Raw genomic sequence first — 18,898 nt, 5'->3', positions numbered from 1 at the left:
GAAATGCAAATCCAGCACAGTGTGTAAAGGCTACGCTCAGGGCGTACCGCATGGATTGGCAAGTCACTGATTTATCTTTCCTGACGGTCAAGGACACCAATAGAGAGAGGGTCTCCGGGCCCTGCCAAGGTGTGTGAAGAGCTGCCAGTGTATTCACACAACAGAACAAATGTCGCAGTGTTTTGACAGTCTTGTCTTAGAAAATGCTCTTTCCTAGGTATATAATTTAAATGGAATGTTAAGACCTTAAAGATGACTAGTTAATTCTTGATTATAATGGAAGGGGAACAGTGGCATGAATTATAAAAATTTGGCTTTGGCTTTGTAATGGAGAGGCTTTGGAGGGTTGTGAGTTTACCCACTTGGTGTGGTCATAAGGGGAATCGACACGGAGTTATCCCGGCATTGCTGCTTAGTCGCATCACTTAATTCCTGTGCCTCAGTTTCACCATCTGTAAAATGAAAACAATGATCCCCACCTAGTGGGGTCTTTTTTTGTGAGGAATAAATGAAATAACACATTGAATGTCTAGCTATTTTTATCTCTTTTAAAGCCACAGGATAATACAAAGATCAGTCTGCGTTCCCAGTGCATACACTAGCACGTTCAGAATGGGATGGCATGGAGAGTCCTGGGCTAGTTGGGACCCTGTCCTCTAGTTCTGGGACTGACACCGGCCTGCTCTGTGGCCTTAGACTGGCCGTTTTTATTGTCCTCTGCAGGATAGAGCTCATCCACCGCACGGGTCTCATTTACTCCTTCATGCTACGGAGACCCCGTGGGTGCCTACGATGCGCCGGGCGTGGGGAATGCAGCAGCAAGGAAGATGAACAAGAAGATGTTCTGCCCTCAGGAGTCCTATATCCTGCCGGGGAAGACGGGGAGACACCAGTCTTGTGGGTAGAATAAGGCAGTGTTGGTGATAGAGGGTACATGGGGACGGGATGGGGGCCCTACAGCAGTCAGTGATCAGAAAGGGCCTCTCTGCGGAGCCGAGAACGCCATTCACGGGTTCCCATGGCAGCATCGGTCCTGGTATCAAGTTCTGGCAGCGCCGAGGAGACGGAGTCCTGAACAAGGAACTGGGTGGGACGCAGTCGGTGGTGGGCACTGAGGCCGGCAGGCGTTTAAGGAAGAGGTGCGTAATCAACGATAAGGGGTCAGAAAGGCTCTTGGGGTTTGGGGGGCATGTCCTGGAAGACAAGTGGGCTAGTTCCGGAGGCCAGCTCCGGCTGCTCCAGGGTCCCCTGAAGGAGGCAGCAGCGTCGGTGAAAATGGGTTGAGAGAGACTCACATGGTTTCTTTCTTTCTTGGTCACCGGCCTGGCATCATCTCTGGCATCTCCCTGGCATCTCTATCTTGCCAGGTTTTGTGTCTGTATTTATAGATTTAAGTCTTAACATGACATCGAAAAGTGGAATAATTCTCAGTGATAAGATGCTCTGAAAAGGGCGCAGAAACAGGTTTTACAAAGGCATTTTTGCAGAACTACTCTAATTACAATGAGGTAACTTACACATCAGAGACTAACAGGATATTCTTAGTGAAAAGCAGATAACATACACATTTGTTTAAACGGTAGTAAATCTTACAACTAAGAGGATAGCAGGATGTTTTCAGTGAGAAGCAGACAGCAAACACGTTTGTTTATATCAGTAACACTAAGATTCAGGCATAAACAAGGCTAGGAGGCATTCTGTCTGACTCATAAGAGGAAGAATGTATTCATGGTGGTCAGTAGATAAACCTTTTGTCAACCTTGTTCTTTGATGTTGAAGGTGGAAGTGCCATGGGTGCCCTAGATGAGCCAGCTTTTGCACATGAGTTTAAGTTGTAACTACTCTTACCTCATAATGGGCACTAAATTAGCATATGTATGCGCAATAACTTATGCCTGGCCCTTGTTTGTTTCTTATTACTAAGTTAGGCTCTTTTTCTCTGGGCCAGAGTTAATATTATTCTTGTGTTCTTTAACCCCCTTTATTATCCGTGTCTTAAGTTTGTGAAGCTCAGTAGAAGAGGCTTTCGACAAAACATCTGCAGTGCTTTGTTTAAAGTCCTCTTTATAGGGGTGGGAATATCCTTCTTCCCATGAGGTATCTGTGTGGGGAATATTAGTATGATTTGGAACATTGTGAAGCCTAATCAACAGCAACCAGCTTAATTTCACATGAGCAGTAGTAGCAGAGGGAGATGTCAGTTTCCACCTCTCATGGCCGGAGCCGTGCAATGTCTGCTGTTTCCTTACTGTGACTGTGTCATCCAGCAAGGCCGGTGCGGCTCCCAGCAGGCTAACCCGGTGGAGGAATGGGGGGGGGGTGCCCACAGAGCAGAGAGGACAGTTGGGTGGAAATACATGAGTAGTAAATATTGTCCTACTGCCGAAAGTAGTGTGTGAGAGCAGCAGGGGGTGCTTCCGAGGAGATAAACAGCAAGGCCGCACTGGATGTTGATAATCACAAATCTGTACAATCCATGTAGAGTCAAAGCAGCGGACTGTAGTCCAGTGCTTTGAAACCACAGCGTTCTCACAACTTTGTTGCTTCACAATTCATGATCGATCGATCAGCTTCAACTTTGGAAAATGTACTCTTATCAAAACTTTTTCCATTTTGAAACTCAAGCTGCTAGAAGTAGACCGGTTTTCTCCTCTGTTTTCAGGGCCTGTCACACCACAAGACCACCTTACTTTGGAGAAGGGGATCGAGTCGATTATCATTTCACCTCTCAAGAAGTCTTTGATGAAATGGTAAACATGGTAAGAACGTTCTCCTTTGTATCGCACAAGAAATACATGTTCTCTGCTAGAAATGCTAGGCACTGGCGATAAAATAGAAATTTTGTGTCTGTTGTGAGAGAGGTGTCCTCCTTGGATTGTTTTTTCCTTAAACTACTTCTACATCCTTGTGCCTGTGCTGCTTTATTTTAGGATCTTGGAGGGAGTGTTGTAATTTTTCAATAAAGCTAAATGAGTAGACATTTAAAAAAAATAGAAGAGCTCTGCGAAAAGTTCGCACGATCTGTGTTTATCAGGTGCTACTATTACTGCCAGACTTCACTCAGGATAGGCAGTTCTCGCAGACCTGCACTGATGTGAGGAACTTGTGAACTGAGTGTCCCTCGGCGTTGGGAGTGTTCCATCCGGAGACCACTCCTGTTTGCTAAAACCAGGGTTTTCTCATTGTCGTGACCCTGAGCACCATTTCGTCATGGTGTGTCCCATTCAGTTGGCCTGTGTAGGACACACAGACAGCCCTGACGCTCCACGTTACACTCCTTGTACATAATTGTGGCATGTGTAAGCATAGGATCTGCCATTTCCATGAGTTTAGTTTTGAATGGCCGACTTTGTACATAGGACCTATTTTCTCTTGCATTCCCAGAGAAACCCAAGTGACAAAGTCCTACTGTCCCTCGGCCGTTTCTACTCTAACGTTGTCAAAAGAACATCCTGGAGATTCTTTATAATCTTCTCTCCTCAGGCTGTATTTTGGTAATTCAGTTTAATGTATCAAGAGTACTTTGGGATTTTCTGTTTTCAAAAGCCTTAATAGAGATAGGAAGCATTATTAGTAACATTAGTAAGAAGCATTGTCTTAGGACTTTTTGGGTTGAAAGGCAGCTAGCTCCTGAAATTCATGTTCGTTTCTCATATTAGAGTCTCAGGAATTTTTTCTTGGTTCAGTTCATCTGTTCTCACTACCACATCTGCTCGCACTCTGATGTTCCATACCTTATCCTACTGGTAATAATGAAGTCTGGTTCAATTCCTAGTTGAAGAAATCACTGTACATGTACACCATATTTGCTTTTACAGTTTGACTCCCTTTTCAAAATCCTTGTGTGTTTGAGAAGTGCTTGGTTTTACTGCTTCTGCCAAAATCTGTTACTTCAATATAATGTCATTTTCTTCAACTTGAATTTTGTTTCTGAGCTCCTTTTCTTTTTTTTAAATTTAAAAAACTTTTTTTTAAATGTTCATTCATTTTTGAGAGACAGAGAGAGAGTGTAAGCAAGGGAGGAGCAGAGCAAGAGGGAGATGCAGAATCCAAAGCAGGCTCCAGGCTCCGAGCTGTCAGCACAGAGCCTGAGGCAGGCTCAAACTCCCAAACTGGGAGATCATGACCTGAGCTGAAGTTGCACGCTTAACCGCGTGAGCCTCCAGGGTGCCTGTAAGGTCCCTTTCTTGAAAGCGTGCTCAGGCTGTTTCATGAAGAGGCAAATGTGCAAGCTATAAACTCATGACACATTGTCAGCTTCACCAGTCACGGCGACGCACCCCGCCTTCTGTACACAGAACCCCCTCCCCCAACACCCCCCCAACACCGGACACCTGCTGCAGACAGCCCCAGACACCCACTCTGCCCCGCAGACCCGCACACCCTCTCACATACATATTCCTCCCCCCTCACCCCCCCATCGCCGACACGTGGACCATTGCCCCACCACATTCCTACGGACACACGAGTCCTTTTTTTAACACATTAATGCAGTCATTTCCCTGCAAATATACTCCCTGTCTTGTGGAAATGTGGTTATTGAAGGCTCCTGAAATAGGATTATTGCTGTTTATGACAAAATCCGCAAGCAGAAAGAAATGGAAGGAAGATCCCCCGCCAGAAACTGGAGGACCACTTACTTCATCTCAGTTCTTTAAAAACAAGTTCAGCAGGGCCTGTTTTATATATAAAAGTACAGTGCCAGCTTCCTCCCGACTCTGCATTTTTCCAGAATATACATTTGGGATCCACAGAGGGAGGCCCTTATACACACAAGTAAACAAATTCACAGTGTATATCTGAAAAGTGACTCAAGGATACATTTTGAAAACAGTGCGAGTCACAGTAAGCAAGATAAAGCATATATCTGATGGGACATTCAGGTATCCATCTATCTATATAGATGACAGTATATATATATATTAGAAAATAACATAGTATTTGTTCCAAAGAACACAGAAGGTATGACATTGAGGAAGTAAAATATTGAGGATATTTACTGTAGCGTTTTAAACTTTTAGAATACATGATGCAAATTACTTTGGATTATGGGGTGTGTGGATTTTCCTCATCACCCATGGCAGACTCATTCACTAGAGACCCACCCCATCCCAGGAGATTGCATGGACTTTCAACAGATAGCCTGCCTCGCGTCGCACCAAGCTCCAGGGTGTCCAGACCCAGGAAGCACAGAGTGTAAAGGACTCCTCACTGCTACTGTGTTTTTTTTTTTTTTTTTGAGGGAGAGACAGCCTGAGTAGGGGAGGGACGGAGAGGGAGACACAGAATACGAAGCAGGCTCTGCGCTCTGAGCTGTCAGCACAGAGCCCAATGCGGGACTCAAAGTCACGAACTGTGAGATCGTGACCAGAACTGAAGTCAGACGCTTCCCTCACTGAACCGCCCAGGGGCCCCTCACTTCTTCCGTTCTTAATGATGGTGTTGCCAAGACGGGATTCCGCCTTGCAGATTTTCATTTCATCATTTGTATGGAAATCCTATGCACGAAGAGCCACCGGTGCCAAGACCATTCACATTTTAATTTTTTTTGGTCATGAGCTTTCCAGTTTAGATTAGACCTAGTGGTTGACTAAATCTAATATTGTCAGAGAAAAAAAAAGACAATTTTGAGAGGCATGTTTTTTTTTTTACCTGGACTGTTCTGCAAGGAAGTACAGCTTTGGGAAGAATGGGGCTTCCAGAATATAGATCGAAGAAATAATGCCTGGAGGGCACACGGCAATTCTGTCGAATAACATTTGGGGCGGTTTCAGTAAAAGGCAACGTTTTCTACGGAAACACAGAATGGGTCTGTTTTTCTAGCCTTATCTCAGGATGCAAAGGTTTTCGGATGTCCTTGTAATCCATGGCCTTCAGGCTTATCTGGGAATGCCAGGCTCTGGAGAAGGGGAGATTTTTCTGGGGGTACCTGGTATGTTGGCATCTCCAGTGTGGCTGACGCAAAGGGCAGGCTATCAGTTTTGCTTTCTCAGCAACGACGGTTCATGGCGCACTGTTGGCAAGGAAGCAGACAAGTAAGCAAGATGGAATGTTCTACCGTAAGCTCTGGTGAGGGCATCGCTTTCCCTGGATGTTTCGTCAGCAGGTGACTGTATTTCCAAAAGCTTAATTTTTTTCTTTGCCAGCTGAGAATTCGGGATAAATTTCTCTACCACACTTGGATGTTAAGTTTCATAAGCCCATTGTCAACCTTCTATAATTGCTAATATTCGTAGGTTTTATGGAAGCATATAAAAATAAGACATCAAATAGTTTTATTTATATTAAGGTGGAGTATGGCAGCTGTTACATGAAAATCTTTATACCTCTCAAATTTCAGGGGAAATTCATCCTAACATTTAATTACAGTAACCACAATTACGGACTAAGTAGGGACACCATAGAAGCCATCGCAAGAGACGGCTTAGCGAGCTGTGTTCACATGGAAATAGAAGTAAGTGTTTTTTTCACTCTGTATTTTTAATGTGCGTGTGTTTGTAAAATATGTTTGGGGCTGAGGAAGGGGCTACACTGTGCAGGTAGCACACTGCCAGGCACAGCGGGGAAGATTCTAGTTCATATGGGGGAGGCCAGACATCAACAATTAAATGACAGGTATTATAATACAAGGCATTGCACACATATTCTATGAATAGAAGTGGCCCTCAGGATTTTAGTCCGTATTTCCTCACTAAATTATCCCTTTTCTGTTAGGGTGCAGTCTCTGTTTCTCTAAAGTGCCGTGAGGGAAAGCTGCTTCTCACAGGCTGCAGAGCTGGTGCACTGGCCCCTCCGAGCCCACCCGGAGGCTCTGTGCAGTTGGCGGTGTCCTCTGATTCTCCGTGGGAGGTGGAGACTTGTGGGCGATGCTGCCAGTGACTGCGGTGACTCACCGATTACAGTCTTTCCAGGCTTTGACAATTTACACTTGAAGATTTCAGGATTCTGCCCCCATACCCTGTCTTCCCCAGCGATCTTCCGTGATTAGAACATACAGAAATTTCTTTCCAATCCAGACCCCAGGGTAAAACCATGACTACCTCACTTATTTGTTTTAAATATATATATACCTTTAAAACAGGGAGGGGGACAAAACATAAGAAACTCTTAAATACAGAGAACAAACAGGGTTGCTGGAGGGGTTGTGGGAGGGGGGATGGGCTAAACGGGTAAGGGGCCTTAAGGAATCTACTTCTGAAATCCTTGTTGCACTGTTCGCCAACTTGGATGTAAGTTAAAAAAAACAAATTTGTTAATGAAAAAAAAATATATATCACTTTATTAAATATATGGAATCTTTAAAGACCCTTGCTTGTCTGTTTAAGGTACCATCACTGAGCGGTCTAACAGTTTTGTAGTCAGAAAAAAAAAAAAGGTTACAAAAATGATTCCCTTAGATCAAGCTTACAGAACAAAATCTGGGCAGGCCTGACAGTCCTTTACTATGGACGCTGGCTCTTCTTTAAAACTCGTTTCGTTTGTGACTTGGCTGAGCCGGGACTGTGATTCGTTCTCAACTCCTTGTGTTTGGTATGTGGCCTCACTTCACTGAGACCGGTGGTGTTTCTTCCAGCTCTTTCAGTTTTCTCGCTTCAAAATCCTGCAATTCTGACCTCTCTGCAATTGATTGCTTTTGGATCTTTAAGGAGGTTTTCTTTCTTTCAATGCTAATAAAAAAAAAAATGACCTCTTTTACCAAAAATACCTTCTGGGCAAGGCAGAACCCCCCAGCTCCTTTTGTTGGCCTTTCTCCAGTTCTCAGGACGCTGGCTTCTGTTTTCCCTCCTTCCTCCCTGGGAGCTTTCTCCTACTCATTTCCAAGAGGTTGACTCTAGAAACCAGGAACTTCTTTCCCTGATTCTCCTAAGGGAAAGCATTTTTCCAAACTGCTCTTTGTCATTGACACTTATAGAAATTGTTTTTTAAAGAGCCTGTGTTTCTTCCCCAACTGAATGTTTAAAACAAAGATTTTGAACGTTGAGTTCTACTGATGATGGCATCCAGGTGGAAGGAAGATTTCAGAGTTACTTTGGAAGGGCTCTTGCATCTCACCAAAGCTCGCAGTCTGCTGGCTGGAGGGCTGCCCGCCACCCAGCCCTGCGTCTCCAGTGAGCTCCCGGAGGAGCTTGGCTGTCCCTTGCTCTGGGTAGAAGCTGTGAGCTGTCATAGGAACCGTCCAGCCAGGTTGCTGGTTTAGGAATAGGAAGGGTTCCAAGGAGGAAACAAAGAAGCCTTTTTTTTCTCTCGGGTTAAGATCTTTATCCCCTGGAGCTGAAAGGGTGCTTGCTCTTTGAAATGTAGATTTCAAATAAATTTCACTAGGGTTCCTGGCTGGCCCAGCTCTAGAGCTCTTGACTGTAGACTTTAAGAGTTATAAATTCAACCCCCCACTCCCGCATTAGGTATAAAGATTAGTTCAAAATAAAATCTTTTAAAAAATGAGCATGTGATACTGCTGTGAAGGTACCTGTTTGTATGTAGCAATTTTCTTTTTGAACCATCATGTATATTAGGGTGACTAGTTAGAGGATAACCGGGTAGAATGAGTTCTTTTATTCTCAATAACAATATTTGATGAACAAAGGGGAATAATCCAATTTTGAGACATTTACAAGAAAATAATAGCTAATTATACAAATAAATCCTTCAATGCAAGACTGCTTATACCAGTGTTGTCAGAAGTCTCCAACATGTTATCTAGATTGTGTATCTGTTTCTAATTTATTACCTTTTCCTTAAACAGGGTGTAAGAAGTTTGAAATATTCCTATTTTGAGCCTCGATATATCCTCGTGGTACCCATGAACAAGGAAAAATATGAGGGATACTTGCGAAGAAAAGGATTATTCAGTCGTTTAGAGATTGAATTTGCTGTCTCCAGAGTGGACCTTTATATTAAAATCAATCAGGAGTTTCCAGGATATTTTGATGCAGTGATCAATGCAGGTCAGTAAGTTTCAGAGAAGTTTTATTTTGAAGTGTAAGGTCACTGGGGAAAGATCTGCTCCAGAACACATGCTCACTGTTGGCTGCCTGCAGTTTCTTGGGGGCGTAGGGCCAGCGGCCCTGCTTCTTTTGTTGGCTCTCTGCCAGGGGTTGCCCTCCATCCTCAAGGCTGCTCCCAGGTCCTGTGCACGGGGCCCCTCTGTCGTCAAGCCAGTAAGATGCCACATCACATTCTCCTCTGCCTTCCTCTTCTATTACCGGGAAACTGGCTTCCTTTATGGGGCCCATGTGATTAAGAGTAGGCCCGGGGCACCTGGGTGGCTCGGTCCGGTAAGCATCCAACTTTGGCTCAGGTTATGATCGCATGGTTTGTGAGTTCAAGCCCTGTTGGGCCCTGTGCTGACAGCTCAGAGCCTGGAGCCTGCTGCAGATTCTGTGTCTCCCTCTCTCTCTCCCCCTCTCCCACACCATTTGTGCTCTGTCTCTCTCTGTCTTTCAAAAACGAATAAACATTTAAAAAAAGAGTAGGCTCATCTCTCTCTCTCATCTCTCTCATCTCTCTCTCTCTCTCTCTCTCTCAAAAATAAATAAAAACAACAACAAAAAGAGTAGGCCCACCTGGGTGGTCTTCCTTCTAACTAGCTCAAACTCAGCTGATAAGTAGCCTTCATCCCATTTGCAAAAATCCCTTTCGCCATTTAACGTGACGTGACCCCAGGAGTAACATCTCTTCATGCTCACAGGTTCTGCCCATGCTCGAGGGAGGCAGTTATGTGAAGGGAAAGTGTCCTTAAAGGCTCAGAGCCCCGCCTGCCACAATAGTCATAAAATTAGATGTAACTTTAAAAACCATCACCACCAACAGTTGCAAACTGTATTTAGATATGATTCTGTTGCTTTAAAAGTACCTTCTCTCATTTTCTGTAGATGACCTGGACGTTGCCTACCAAAAGCTGAGCCATCTCGTCAGAGAGTACCTTGGATTGTCTGAGGAACCATCCAAGAATTTGGCTCCAACTGCAGGTACGACCCCGGCCCTTCTTCCCAGCACTCCTTGTTCCCATCGAAAGGAAAACAAATCTGTGAGCTGCTGTGCGAGCACTCGCCCACCAGTCTGAAGCTCACACGAGCTCTCGAGTCCCTACGCTTGCTCCGGTGTGGCCATCCCCACAAACAAGCTGTGTGGATCCCCTCTCTGGATCTGCCCCTCTACTTGTCTTCATGGCCATGGTGGAACTCAGGGGCCTGTCCTTCAGGGACATGCTGGCCAGTGACTTAGAGGTTCATGGTAAACAGGGCTCAGCCTCCCGCTTCAGAACTCAGCCTTCCAGAAGTTTGGCTCCCAAGGGAGCTGAGGTGATGTTCTCCTTGGCAGGTTTGTATTTAGCGCTGTTACAATCCAGTAGATTTCTTTCCCCTTTTCTTTGCGTTGCCACAGTTCTCGAAATGTAGTACCAGAGAGTGTAGAGGAAGGCAGCCAGAGGAGGGGAGGCTGGCCGTGGCCCACCCGTTCCCTTGGGCAGCCTGGCTGGCCTTCTGAGCTTGGCCGACTGTCTTGCTAGATGCGGTGAATCCCCACCTGCCTCAAGGAGCATGTGCAGTAAACGACGTAGCTTAGAGGAGTGCATTTCTTTGGAATCCAGGAATTCTACAGCCCCAACTTAGAATTTTGATGCAGGAGGATTTTGAGATACATTTGGAAGGTTCTCCCTAATCCACCACACCCCCACTGAGATGGCTACTAGGAAAAAACAATACAAAAATATCAAGGATGTGGAGAAACTGGGAATGTAAATTGGTGCAGCGCCTATGGAAAACAACGTCATAGTCCTCAACACATTGAAAATAGAATTATCATATGAGCTAGCTGTTCCGCTTCTGGGTCTGTACTCAGCACATACAATAGAATATTATTCAGCCCTCAAAAGGAAATTCTGACACCCAGTACAACAGAGATGAACCTTGAGACTATTCTAATAAGTGAAATAACCCAATCACCAAAAACCCCACAAATATTATCTCATGCCACTTTTATGAAGGACGTAGACAGTCCAATCCATCAGGACAGAAAATGGAATGGTTGCCAAGGCCTGGGGGAGAGTGGAGTGTCATTGCTTAATGGCTACAGAGTTTCATGATCACAAGATGAAAAGAATTCACAGAACAGGTATTATAAATTGTTAATGTGAGATATGGCTTGCTGTGTAGACATTCTGCAGCTTGGTATGTTCACGTGCTGTAACCTTTGTGACTCCTTGCCCGGTTAGGATTTTGCTGGCCACGTTGCATTGCATTGTATGGCCGGCGTGAGGATCCAGCACTGCTCTGATCTCTGCATCAGGCATCGGTCCTTTAGAAAGCTGGGCCTGGCAAGGTGCATGTTCCATCTCGTGAGGCTTTGGTAGCCAGAGGGAAGCTCCCCCTGAGGAAACCGGGCTCTCAGCTTTAAATCCTTGCTAACCTAGCAACCTTCTGATCTTTAATTTGGTCCCCTGGGTGGACCTGTCCCCGTGGGGAGTGCCTCCTACGTTAGAAGCCCCCACCCCGATCCCGGAGCCAGGCCCATCTCCCATTGTAAATTAAAAAGTTCATGTTCTGGCCTTTAAATCAGCCCCTCGTGGGTTTAGATGAGCAGGAATCGTTCCCTCCGAGTGTGGCCAGTTCTGAGTGCCCGAGGGAGGCGTGTTTGTCCGTCGGGGACACAGAGGGCACCTCTGAGCTGCGGTGCTTGAGCAGGACTCTGCCTCCAGCACCCCTCACTCTGCAGCCACCGGGATGCCGGCTATCGGGGACAGGTGCCATCTGCAGATTGACAGACCGCATCGTGTGTGCATGGGAAAACAGGCTCCCATTTCAGAGGGTGTAAGGACTCTTCATTTATTTGGACCAATTAGCTTAGGCCTGTCTGATTTAATGAGAAGTATGAATTACAGAATCTGTTAAAATGTGATCCCTCCCAGATACATGTAATAACTGAAACTGGGTCACTCAGTTATCAACTGATAGAATCTCAGCTTTAAAGGGTCGATGGGAGGGTTTATAATTAATGTATTAATTCACCGGCCTCAGTAGACCCCCGTTTTCCTGGCAGGTTTAGTGTTTTAGAAAATAATGTGTTACAAAGCCATACAGCTTATTTTATTTAAATAGTTAATCTGTGGAGGAAGTTACCTTTTTCACTTGGTGGTTGAAGGGTAAACTTGCACACAGGGTGCCTGGGTGGCTCAATTAAGCACCTGACCTCTGCTCAGGTCATGATCTCATGGTTCATGAGTTCAAGCCCCACATCAGGCTCTCTGGTGTCAGCGCAGAGCCTGTTTCACACCCTCTATCCCTCTCTCTCTCTCTCAGCCCCTCCCCTGCTAGTGCTCTCTCTCTCAAAAATCAACATTTTCCAACGAAAATAAAAAAGGTTAAATTTTCACATTGACTTTGTCAAGTCCAGACATTATTCAAGTGAGTATTTAAAACTTCTAAGGATGGTCCTTACGACTAACCTGTTAAAGGATCTCTAGTGATTCAAGAGGGGAGCCAGTGGCCTCTCAGAGTTTCAGGCTCTGAAGTTTGTGCCCCGGAGCACGGGCCAGGTGTTCCCAGTTCCCTGCAGGAGAGCAGGGCGCAGCCACAAGCACCTGAAAATGAATGTCAGGACTCCCCGAGAAGGACCGGAGCCCCAGCAGGGCCACGGCCACAGGCCTGGCTCCCTCTCCTTTCGCTTCCGCTCTGAGCTGGCTCACTCTGATGTTAAGTTCTGTAGCTTAGGTATGTTTGCACAAAGACTTACATTACTTACATGGATGTAAATGAGACCCCTAGAAGAAGAGATGGATAATTTTAGTAGAGTGAAATATTTTTAATATATAATGGAGCTGTCAAAGGTACGAAATTAAAATAAAAAGAACTCTTTGAAAGACAGTCCAAGCAATTAGAAAATTGCACCAGAAATGGGAAGCCTTAGTTTTGTATTCTAAATTTTACTGGTAATCATTAATTTGATTAGAGAAATCACTTTGAACTTCCTTTCTTCCTTTTTTTTTTTTTTTTTTTTTTAGATTTACTTATTTTGAGAGAATGAGCAAGCAGAGGGAGGGGCAGAGAGAGAGGGTGAGAGAGAATCCCAAACAGGCTCCAGGCTGTCAGTGCAGAGCCCGACAAGGGTTTGGTTCTCCTGAACCACCAGCGAAAATCAAGAGTCAGATGCCCAACCAACTGAGCCAGCCAGGTGCCCTGAATTCCCATTTCTCATAAACCCAGCTACATAAAATATTATGGAACATTATAGAATTTGCTGAGACCAGTTAGTTAGACAGTCTACATGTTAGACTTCAGTACAAATAGAAATCTGGTGGCCAATGGCATTTTTTCAAGGAAGCAAGAATCCTGTATCGATGCCAGTTGAAAAATATTTTTAGATATTTGAAATGATACATTGCTTTATCTTTCATAATTTTATGTAGCTAAGTTGTCACTGAGAATGTAATTTTAATCTCTACTCTTAATGATGAAAGTGGAATAGACTCACAGTTGTAAGCTTGGAGTCTGATAGTTCTGAATATTGCAACCCCATCGGCCTGGACCCAGAAATGCAAACCTTTACCAGAGGAGAGACTAAGTGAATTTCCACTAGACGCACTTACAAAATAGTAACCTCAAGTACAGACTGATTATAAAACCTCAAGAAATTGAGATGCACCGCTAATTAAAAATGTTTATCAACTGTGGTGCAGATTATTTTTTTCCCTATAGCAACTCAGGTAATGTTCATTTCTAAAGCATGAAGACTAACAAAATCCTGAGCAAACAATACAATTTTTATAAAATGAGAAAAAGCTCACTCTATTCACAGTTCACTATAAGGGATGTCTTTCCCCTCCATTTGTCTTTATACCACCTGTTTCTGGAATATTTATTTGATGCTTCCAATAAAGCTTTTAAAAAGCCACCCGGAGTTCTTGCTATAGAGATCATAAAATAAAATCATATTTGCAGATCATTATTCAGAATTCTAACTAATGACAGAGGAAAATGACGATGGTAATGATGAGTCAAATGGGGAAATTGAGCAATTTACCAGTCCGTAAGTGGTGCCTTTATCTCTAATAAAGGGCAGGGTATCATTTGCCAAATGATATGGGTTGTTAAATTGTAAAAATGGGGGGGGGGGGAATTCCTGTATGTCGGATCCTAGGAAAGCAGGAGGGCTCACAGATGGAAAGAGCCTTCAGCATTGGCTTTTGCTGTTCTTATACCTGTGTTTTTAAATCACTTTTTTGTGGTAGAAACAAAACGTAGCAAAAGTAGCTAGTTTAGCCATTTTAAGTGTATGACTTAATGGCATTAACCACGTTCACAGTGTTGTATAACCATCACCACTATCTGTTTCCAAAAATTTTCATCCCCCCTGAACAGAAAGTCTGTTCCCATTAAGCAGTGACTCCCCTCCAGCCCCTGGTAACCTCTAATCTATTTTCTGTCCCTGTGACTTTTCCAATTCTAGATATTTTCACTATTTTTATATTTTTTTAACCTTGTGTCTTGACTAAGTTTGTGTTTAATTTGTAACTGTCATGAATGGGGAGGTAGGAATGACGAGCAGGGCGTCCCCTCGGAAACCCCACCAAGAAGCAAGCTTTCCCTTGTCCCCATTCTTCGCTGGCTTCTCCCCTGAGACAGTCTGATTGGACTGGAGGCGCAGGGTACAGGCCCAGACTAGGAGGGTCAGGGAGGACCCGGAGTAGTCCAGGCTGTCATCCTGCTTCGTTGGGGGATGGGGGGCAGTGGCCAGGAGCCTGGTTCGCTTCTGGGGCTGGGCCACCCTGGGGTGGCCTTGGAAGTCTGACTTGGTTTGCAGCCTCCCAGTAAGTGAGTGGAGACTAGTCTGCTCAAAGCTGTTCCATGCTGGTGTGCCATCCCTGACCACCAGCTGTTCGGAGCCAGGTCCTTAGGACTGCGTTAAATGTCACAGGAGCCTCCCGAATACGTCGGGGCTTCCGTCGTAAGTAAGTGCCCGCCCAGCTTCCCATGCCTCCCCAGGTAGCGGTCAACTGACGTTATTCCTCCTGGAGCTCGGTTTCCTGAAGGAGACTGCCGTTAAACAATGGCACAGGTGGGACTTCAGCCGGCTCCGGTGGCCCCCTTCTAGTTTCTACGGCCACAAGCAGCAGTGGCATCTCAGGTGGTGAAAATTTTAAAGCCCCTTCGCTTAAAGGTTGTTCTTGCCTCTCTCAGACCTGGATGTGAGTTTTGGTTCTGTAAATAAGCCTCTTTGTGTTTATTTATTGAAGCTCATAATTTCAGTTGACTAAAATGGTTCCAAGTTCTAAGGAAGATGAATCTGGGCACCGAGTATCCCCAAGGGGAAGGCATGGTTACAGTTCTCCTAGATGGGTCATTTTATGCTTTTCAAGGCCTATGGGCAGCAGAGAAGGAAAAGATATTTTTGTGTTATTTCTAAAGGTTCATAGTTACTTAGCGTGTGTCAAGATACTGCTAGCTGACTTCTTTTTATATTAAAGCAGGAGCTCTCTCTAGCAAGAAGACCTCCTCTGGGGTGCCAGCACACCTGGTTCCGTCCCCAAGGCGCTTGGCAAAACTGCAAGCAGATGGCCAGTTAACTGAGCATCACTCTGGAATGCAGATTCACGCGCAGGTCCCTGAACACCCGAACCCAGCTCCCTCCCAGAGCCAGGCGCTGACTCGGGAGGGGACACCGCCTCAAGAAGAGCTCCCTCCTGGCAGCCACGGCAGTGCCGAGCCTCCTCCCCAGGCCCGCTCGCCAGCTCTCGACGGGCAGGCCCGAGACTTATCCCCAGGCCAGAGGGAAGAGGACGTCCAACCAGCAGATCTTTCTTCCCAGATCATAAGTACAAATCCCCCTGAAAACGAGTCCCGGACAGCCGAGCAAATAGGGCAGGCTTCCATCACTCCTTCCCGAGGGCCTTCTCAGCACCCTGACCCACCTCCAGCCCCCGGCCCTCAGCCAGACCAGGATGAGGAATCAGGGGAGGCCAGGGTGACCCTCGGGCCCCTGTCCGAGTCTCTGCAGGAATCTGGCCCAACATCCCTCAGCCCCCAGAGAACCCAAGATGAGGAAACTGAGTCAGCCAGTCTGCCACCACACAGTGCCCATCATGAGCCTCCAAGAGACTCTTCCCACCCCAACGGGGCCAAAATACCAGGACCACCTCTGGAAGATTCTCAGCAACCTCTAGAGGAGGGACTCCCAAGAGCAGAATTGGTCCGGGTTAGCACACCTTACCCAGAAGTGCCACATCCTCAGGGCCCAACAAACATGGAGCAGGCCCAGGACAGGGACGACCCGGTGACTTTGCTTCCCAGAGGCCGGCTGGCTCCCTCCAGACTGCCCCAGCCTCGGGTCCTCGCCCCGCTCCAGAGTCGGAGGCCCACACCCAAACTCCTCTCCCCCAGCAGGGAGGGAGCTTTAGGCACAGTCTCAGACCAAACCCTGACCCCCTCCCCCAGGCCTCTGCTAGCTCAGGAAGGAGACCCCAGTAAACTTCCTCCCATCAGCCCTCCCCATTCCAAAAATATGAGCCCCCATCAGGACCACAGTCCCCAGCAAGTCCAGGAAGAAAAGGTCAAGGAGGTGAAACTCCCTCTTATCAGTCCCCCCATCCAGGAGCATGCGCCACAGCCTGTCCCCCATCCCCCGGAGGAAGAGGGGTCTCAGGTGGTCAGGCTCCCGCACATTCCCACTTCCTTCTCCGAACAGCAGCCGCCGCCCGGCACAGGGGCTCACAGTGCTTCAAGGCCCACAAAGGAAAGGCAAGCCCCCAAAGCAGGCCACTCCTCCGGCAAGAAGATTTCAGATGTGCAGACCTCACCCCCAAACCAAGAGCCAGTGCGGCAGACAGGAGCTAGAAAAAAAAACCTCCCTATCCAAAGAGTGACGATTAAAGGACCAGGGCCTCTGAAAAAGGTACCCCCCAGAAGCCATCGGATAGCCTCGCAGCAGGAATCCCAGAGTAAGCTGACTCCCCCAGAGGGACCCGACCACCCTAACCCCAGCCCTCCTCAGAGTCCTCAGGGGACCCAGGGAGGAAAAGCCAACGCACCAGAAATTCCTGAGCCACCCCACACAGACCCATTGCCTAGGGATCCCCAGCTACAAGAAAAACAGGAAAAGGTGCATCATTCCAGGAAAAAGACCCGTGCCAGCCTCCCCCCAGATGACCTGGTTCAGAAGGTAGCTGGGTCCAAAAAAGGACCATCCTTGAAAAAGGAGAATTCTGAAGGATTATCTCAAGAAAATGAAGCTACCCTCGGTGGCGGTCAACGGCACAGGGGACCTCTCCAGAATGACATGTCCTCTGTGGAGTCAAGACCAGATGATTCTGCTCCCGGAGAGTATCCAGGGAGAAAAGAAGAGGTGCATCCAAAGGGAAGATTTCAGGAGAGAGAGCCGTCACTGGGGTCCCCAGGGCAGGGCCCCACCCAGCAGCCTCTCAGAGAGACACGAGCACATCAAGGGACCAGTCAGACCGGAGAGAGTGCTGTCCAGAGGGACGGTGCTTTTCGGCAGCAAGCCAAGGAGAAACAAAGCCAGAAACACGGAGGTGTGCCCAGGGACAGAAGCTCTGCCGCACCCCAGAATCGGGTGTCTGCTGAGCAGCCGGACAGCCGGACAGGGAGACTGAGTGCCCGAGGCAGTCAGAGCAGCAAGGTGTAACCCATCCCTGGAGCCACTGCCCCGGAGGCAGTGCGGGCACAGGAAGGAAGGCTGTGGCCAGGACACTATCAGTCTGCACACCAGCTTCCCTCTGGGGCCCCGAGTAAGCGTGGGGGGGTGGGCACCAGCCCCGTCCCAGCCACTGGGTCCTTAGAAGGTGGCCAGTCTGTGTACTTCTGTGCCTTTCTTGTGGCTTGCCATTGTAGCCTGGAGGGGCAGCCTCCAGAGCGGGACACCCCGGCAAGTCGTGCCCCTGTGCCACCTAGACAGCTGGTCCTGAAGCTTGTGGTCAACAGGGGCCCTTGTGTCTACACTTGCATGAATTCTGATATGCATTCCGACTCTGGCTAAAGCAGTGTCATGTGGCTGTTACGTTTTGTTTCACTCCTTAGGAAGCCTCACTTCTAGATGAGAAAATTCTTGCGTGCCTCCTGCATCTTTGAGGGGTCCAGAAGGAGAGCTCCCAGAAAAGGCTTTGGTGTATCTGGGGCTTGGTCACTTCCACCAGGATTCCAAACACACAGTTAACCTGTGAGAGTCTTGGGACAGGCAGAGGGACGGGTGCTTTATGTGTATGACCCTGTGATTGACAAGTGCTTGGGATTTGCGTTGGCTCGTGTTACCTGAACTTACTTTTGCTTGAAATGTATCTCAAAATGAATACCTTCTTTCTCTCCCTGGATAGGAAACTCCTGTAAATTAGCCCCTGCCTTCTTTATGCCAAACCACCTGGCTGAATCAGCTAAAAAGGGTTACTGGGGAGAAGATTGAGGGGAATTACTTTTTCTTTAGCGACTCATGCCATCAGGATTCTTTTGCCGGCAAGTGACAGGAGCCCAACCTAAACCAGCTTACAGGAATCTGCTGGGAGTGGAATGTCTCACACAACCAGGCCATGGGGAGGACAGAGGTGCCCCAGAGCCTCAGACTGGGGACAAGTTACTGAACATAACCCGGACTCTCGTCACCTCCGGTATTCTCTGTCACTGACTGGCCTCCCGTCATTTCTCGTCTCTGTTTCTTTCTGCATGTTGGCTTCATTCTCTTTGATACAAATGATTATGTATAAATATCTTCACATGGCAGGGGACGTGGCCACCAGTACCTCTCAAATTTTATATCTGGTTTTACATCTGGCAGCTCTCACTACTAGAAATGGATTAATTTACATGTTCTTTAATCCTGAAATTTAAAAAGTTCAGGGAAAGATACTGATTGGCCTGGCTTGGGTCAGGTGCTCATTCTTAAATTAATCTACCCTGGC

General features: G+C 46.9%; 1 protein-coding gene across 1 annotated transcript in view; it reads left to right on the top strand.

Moving 5' to 3' along the window:
- Positions 1-17,634, top strand: part of LRGUK (leucine rich repeats and guanylate kinase domain containing) — a 67,633-nt gene extending 49,999 nt beyond the window's left edge. Inside the window, exons 12-16 of the mRNA XM_029918019.1 lie at positions 2,663-2,759; positions 6,341-6,454; positions 8,744-8,945; positions 9,873-9,968; positions 15,461-17,634. Of these exons, the coding sequence (XP_029773879.1) occupies positions 2,663-2,759; positions 6,341-6,454; positions 8,744-8,945; positions 9,873-9,968; positions 15,461-17,634 (2,683 nt within the window). The remainder of the gene's footprint in view (positions 1-2,662; positions 2,760-6,340; positions 6,455-8,743; positions 8,946-9,872; positions 9,969-15,460) is intronic.
- The last annotated feature ends 1,264 nt before the right edge of the window (positions 17,635-18,898 follow it).

The sequence above is a fragment of the Suricata suricatta genome, chromosome 2 (genome assembly GCF_006229205.1).
Source record: "Suricata suricatta isolate VVHF042 chromosome 2, meerkat_22Aug2017_6uvM2_HiC, whole genome shotgun sequence".
Lineage (NCBI taxonomy): Eukaryota > Metazoa > Chordata > Mammalia > Carnivora > Herpestidae > Suricata > Suricata suricatta.
Note: the sequence above shows the minus strand (reverse complement) of the source record. Positions and strands in the feature narration are given on the sequence as shown.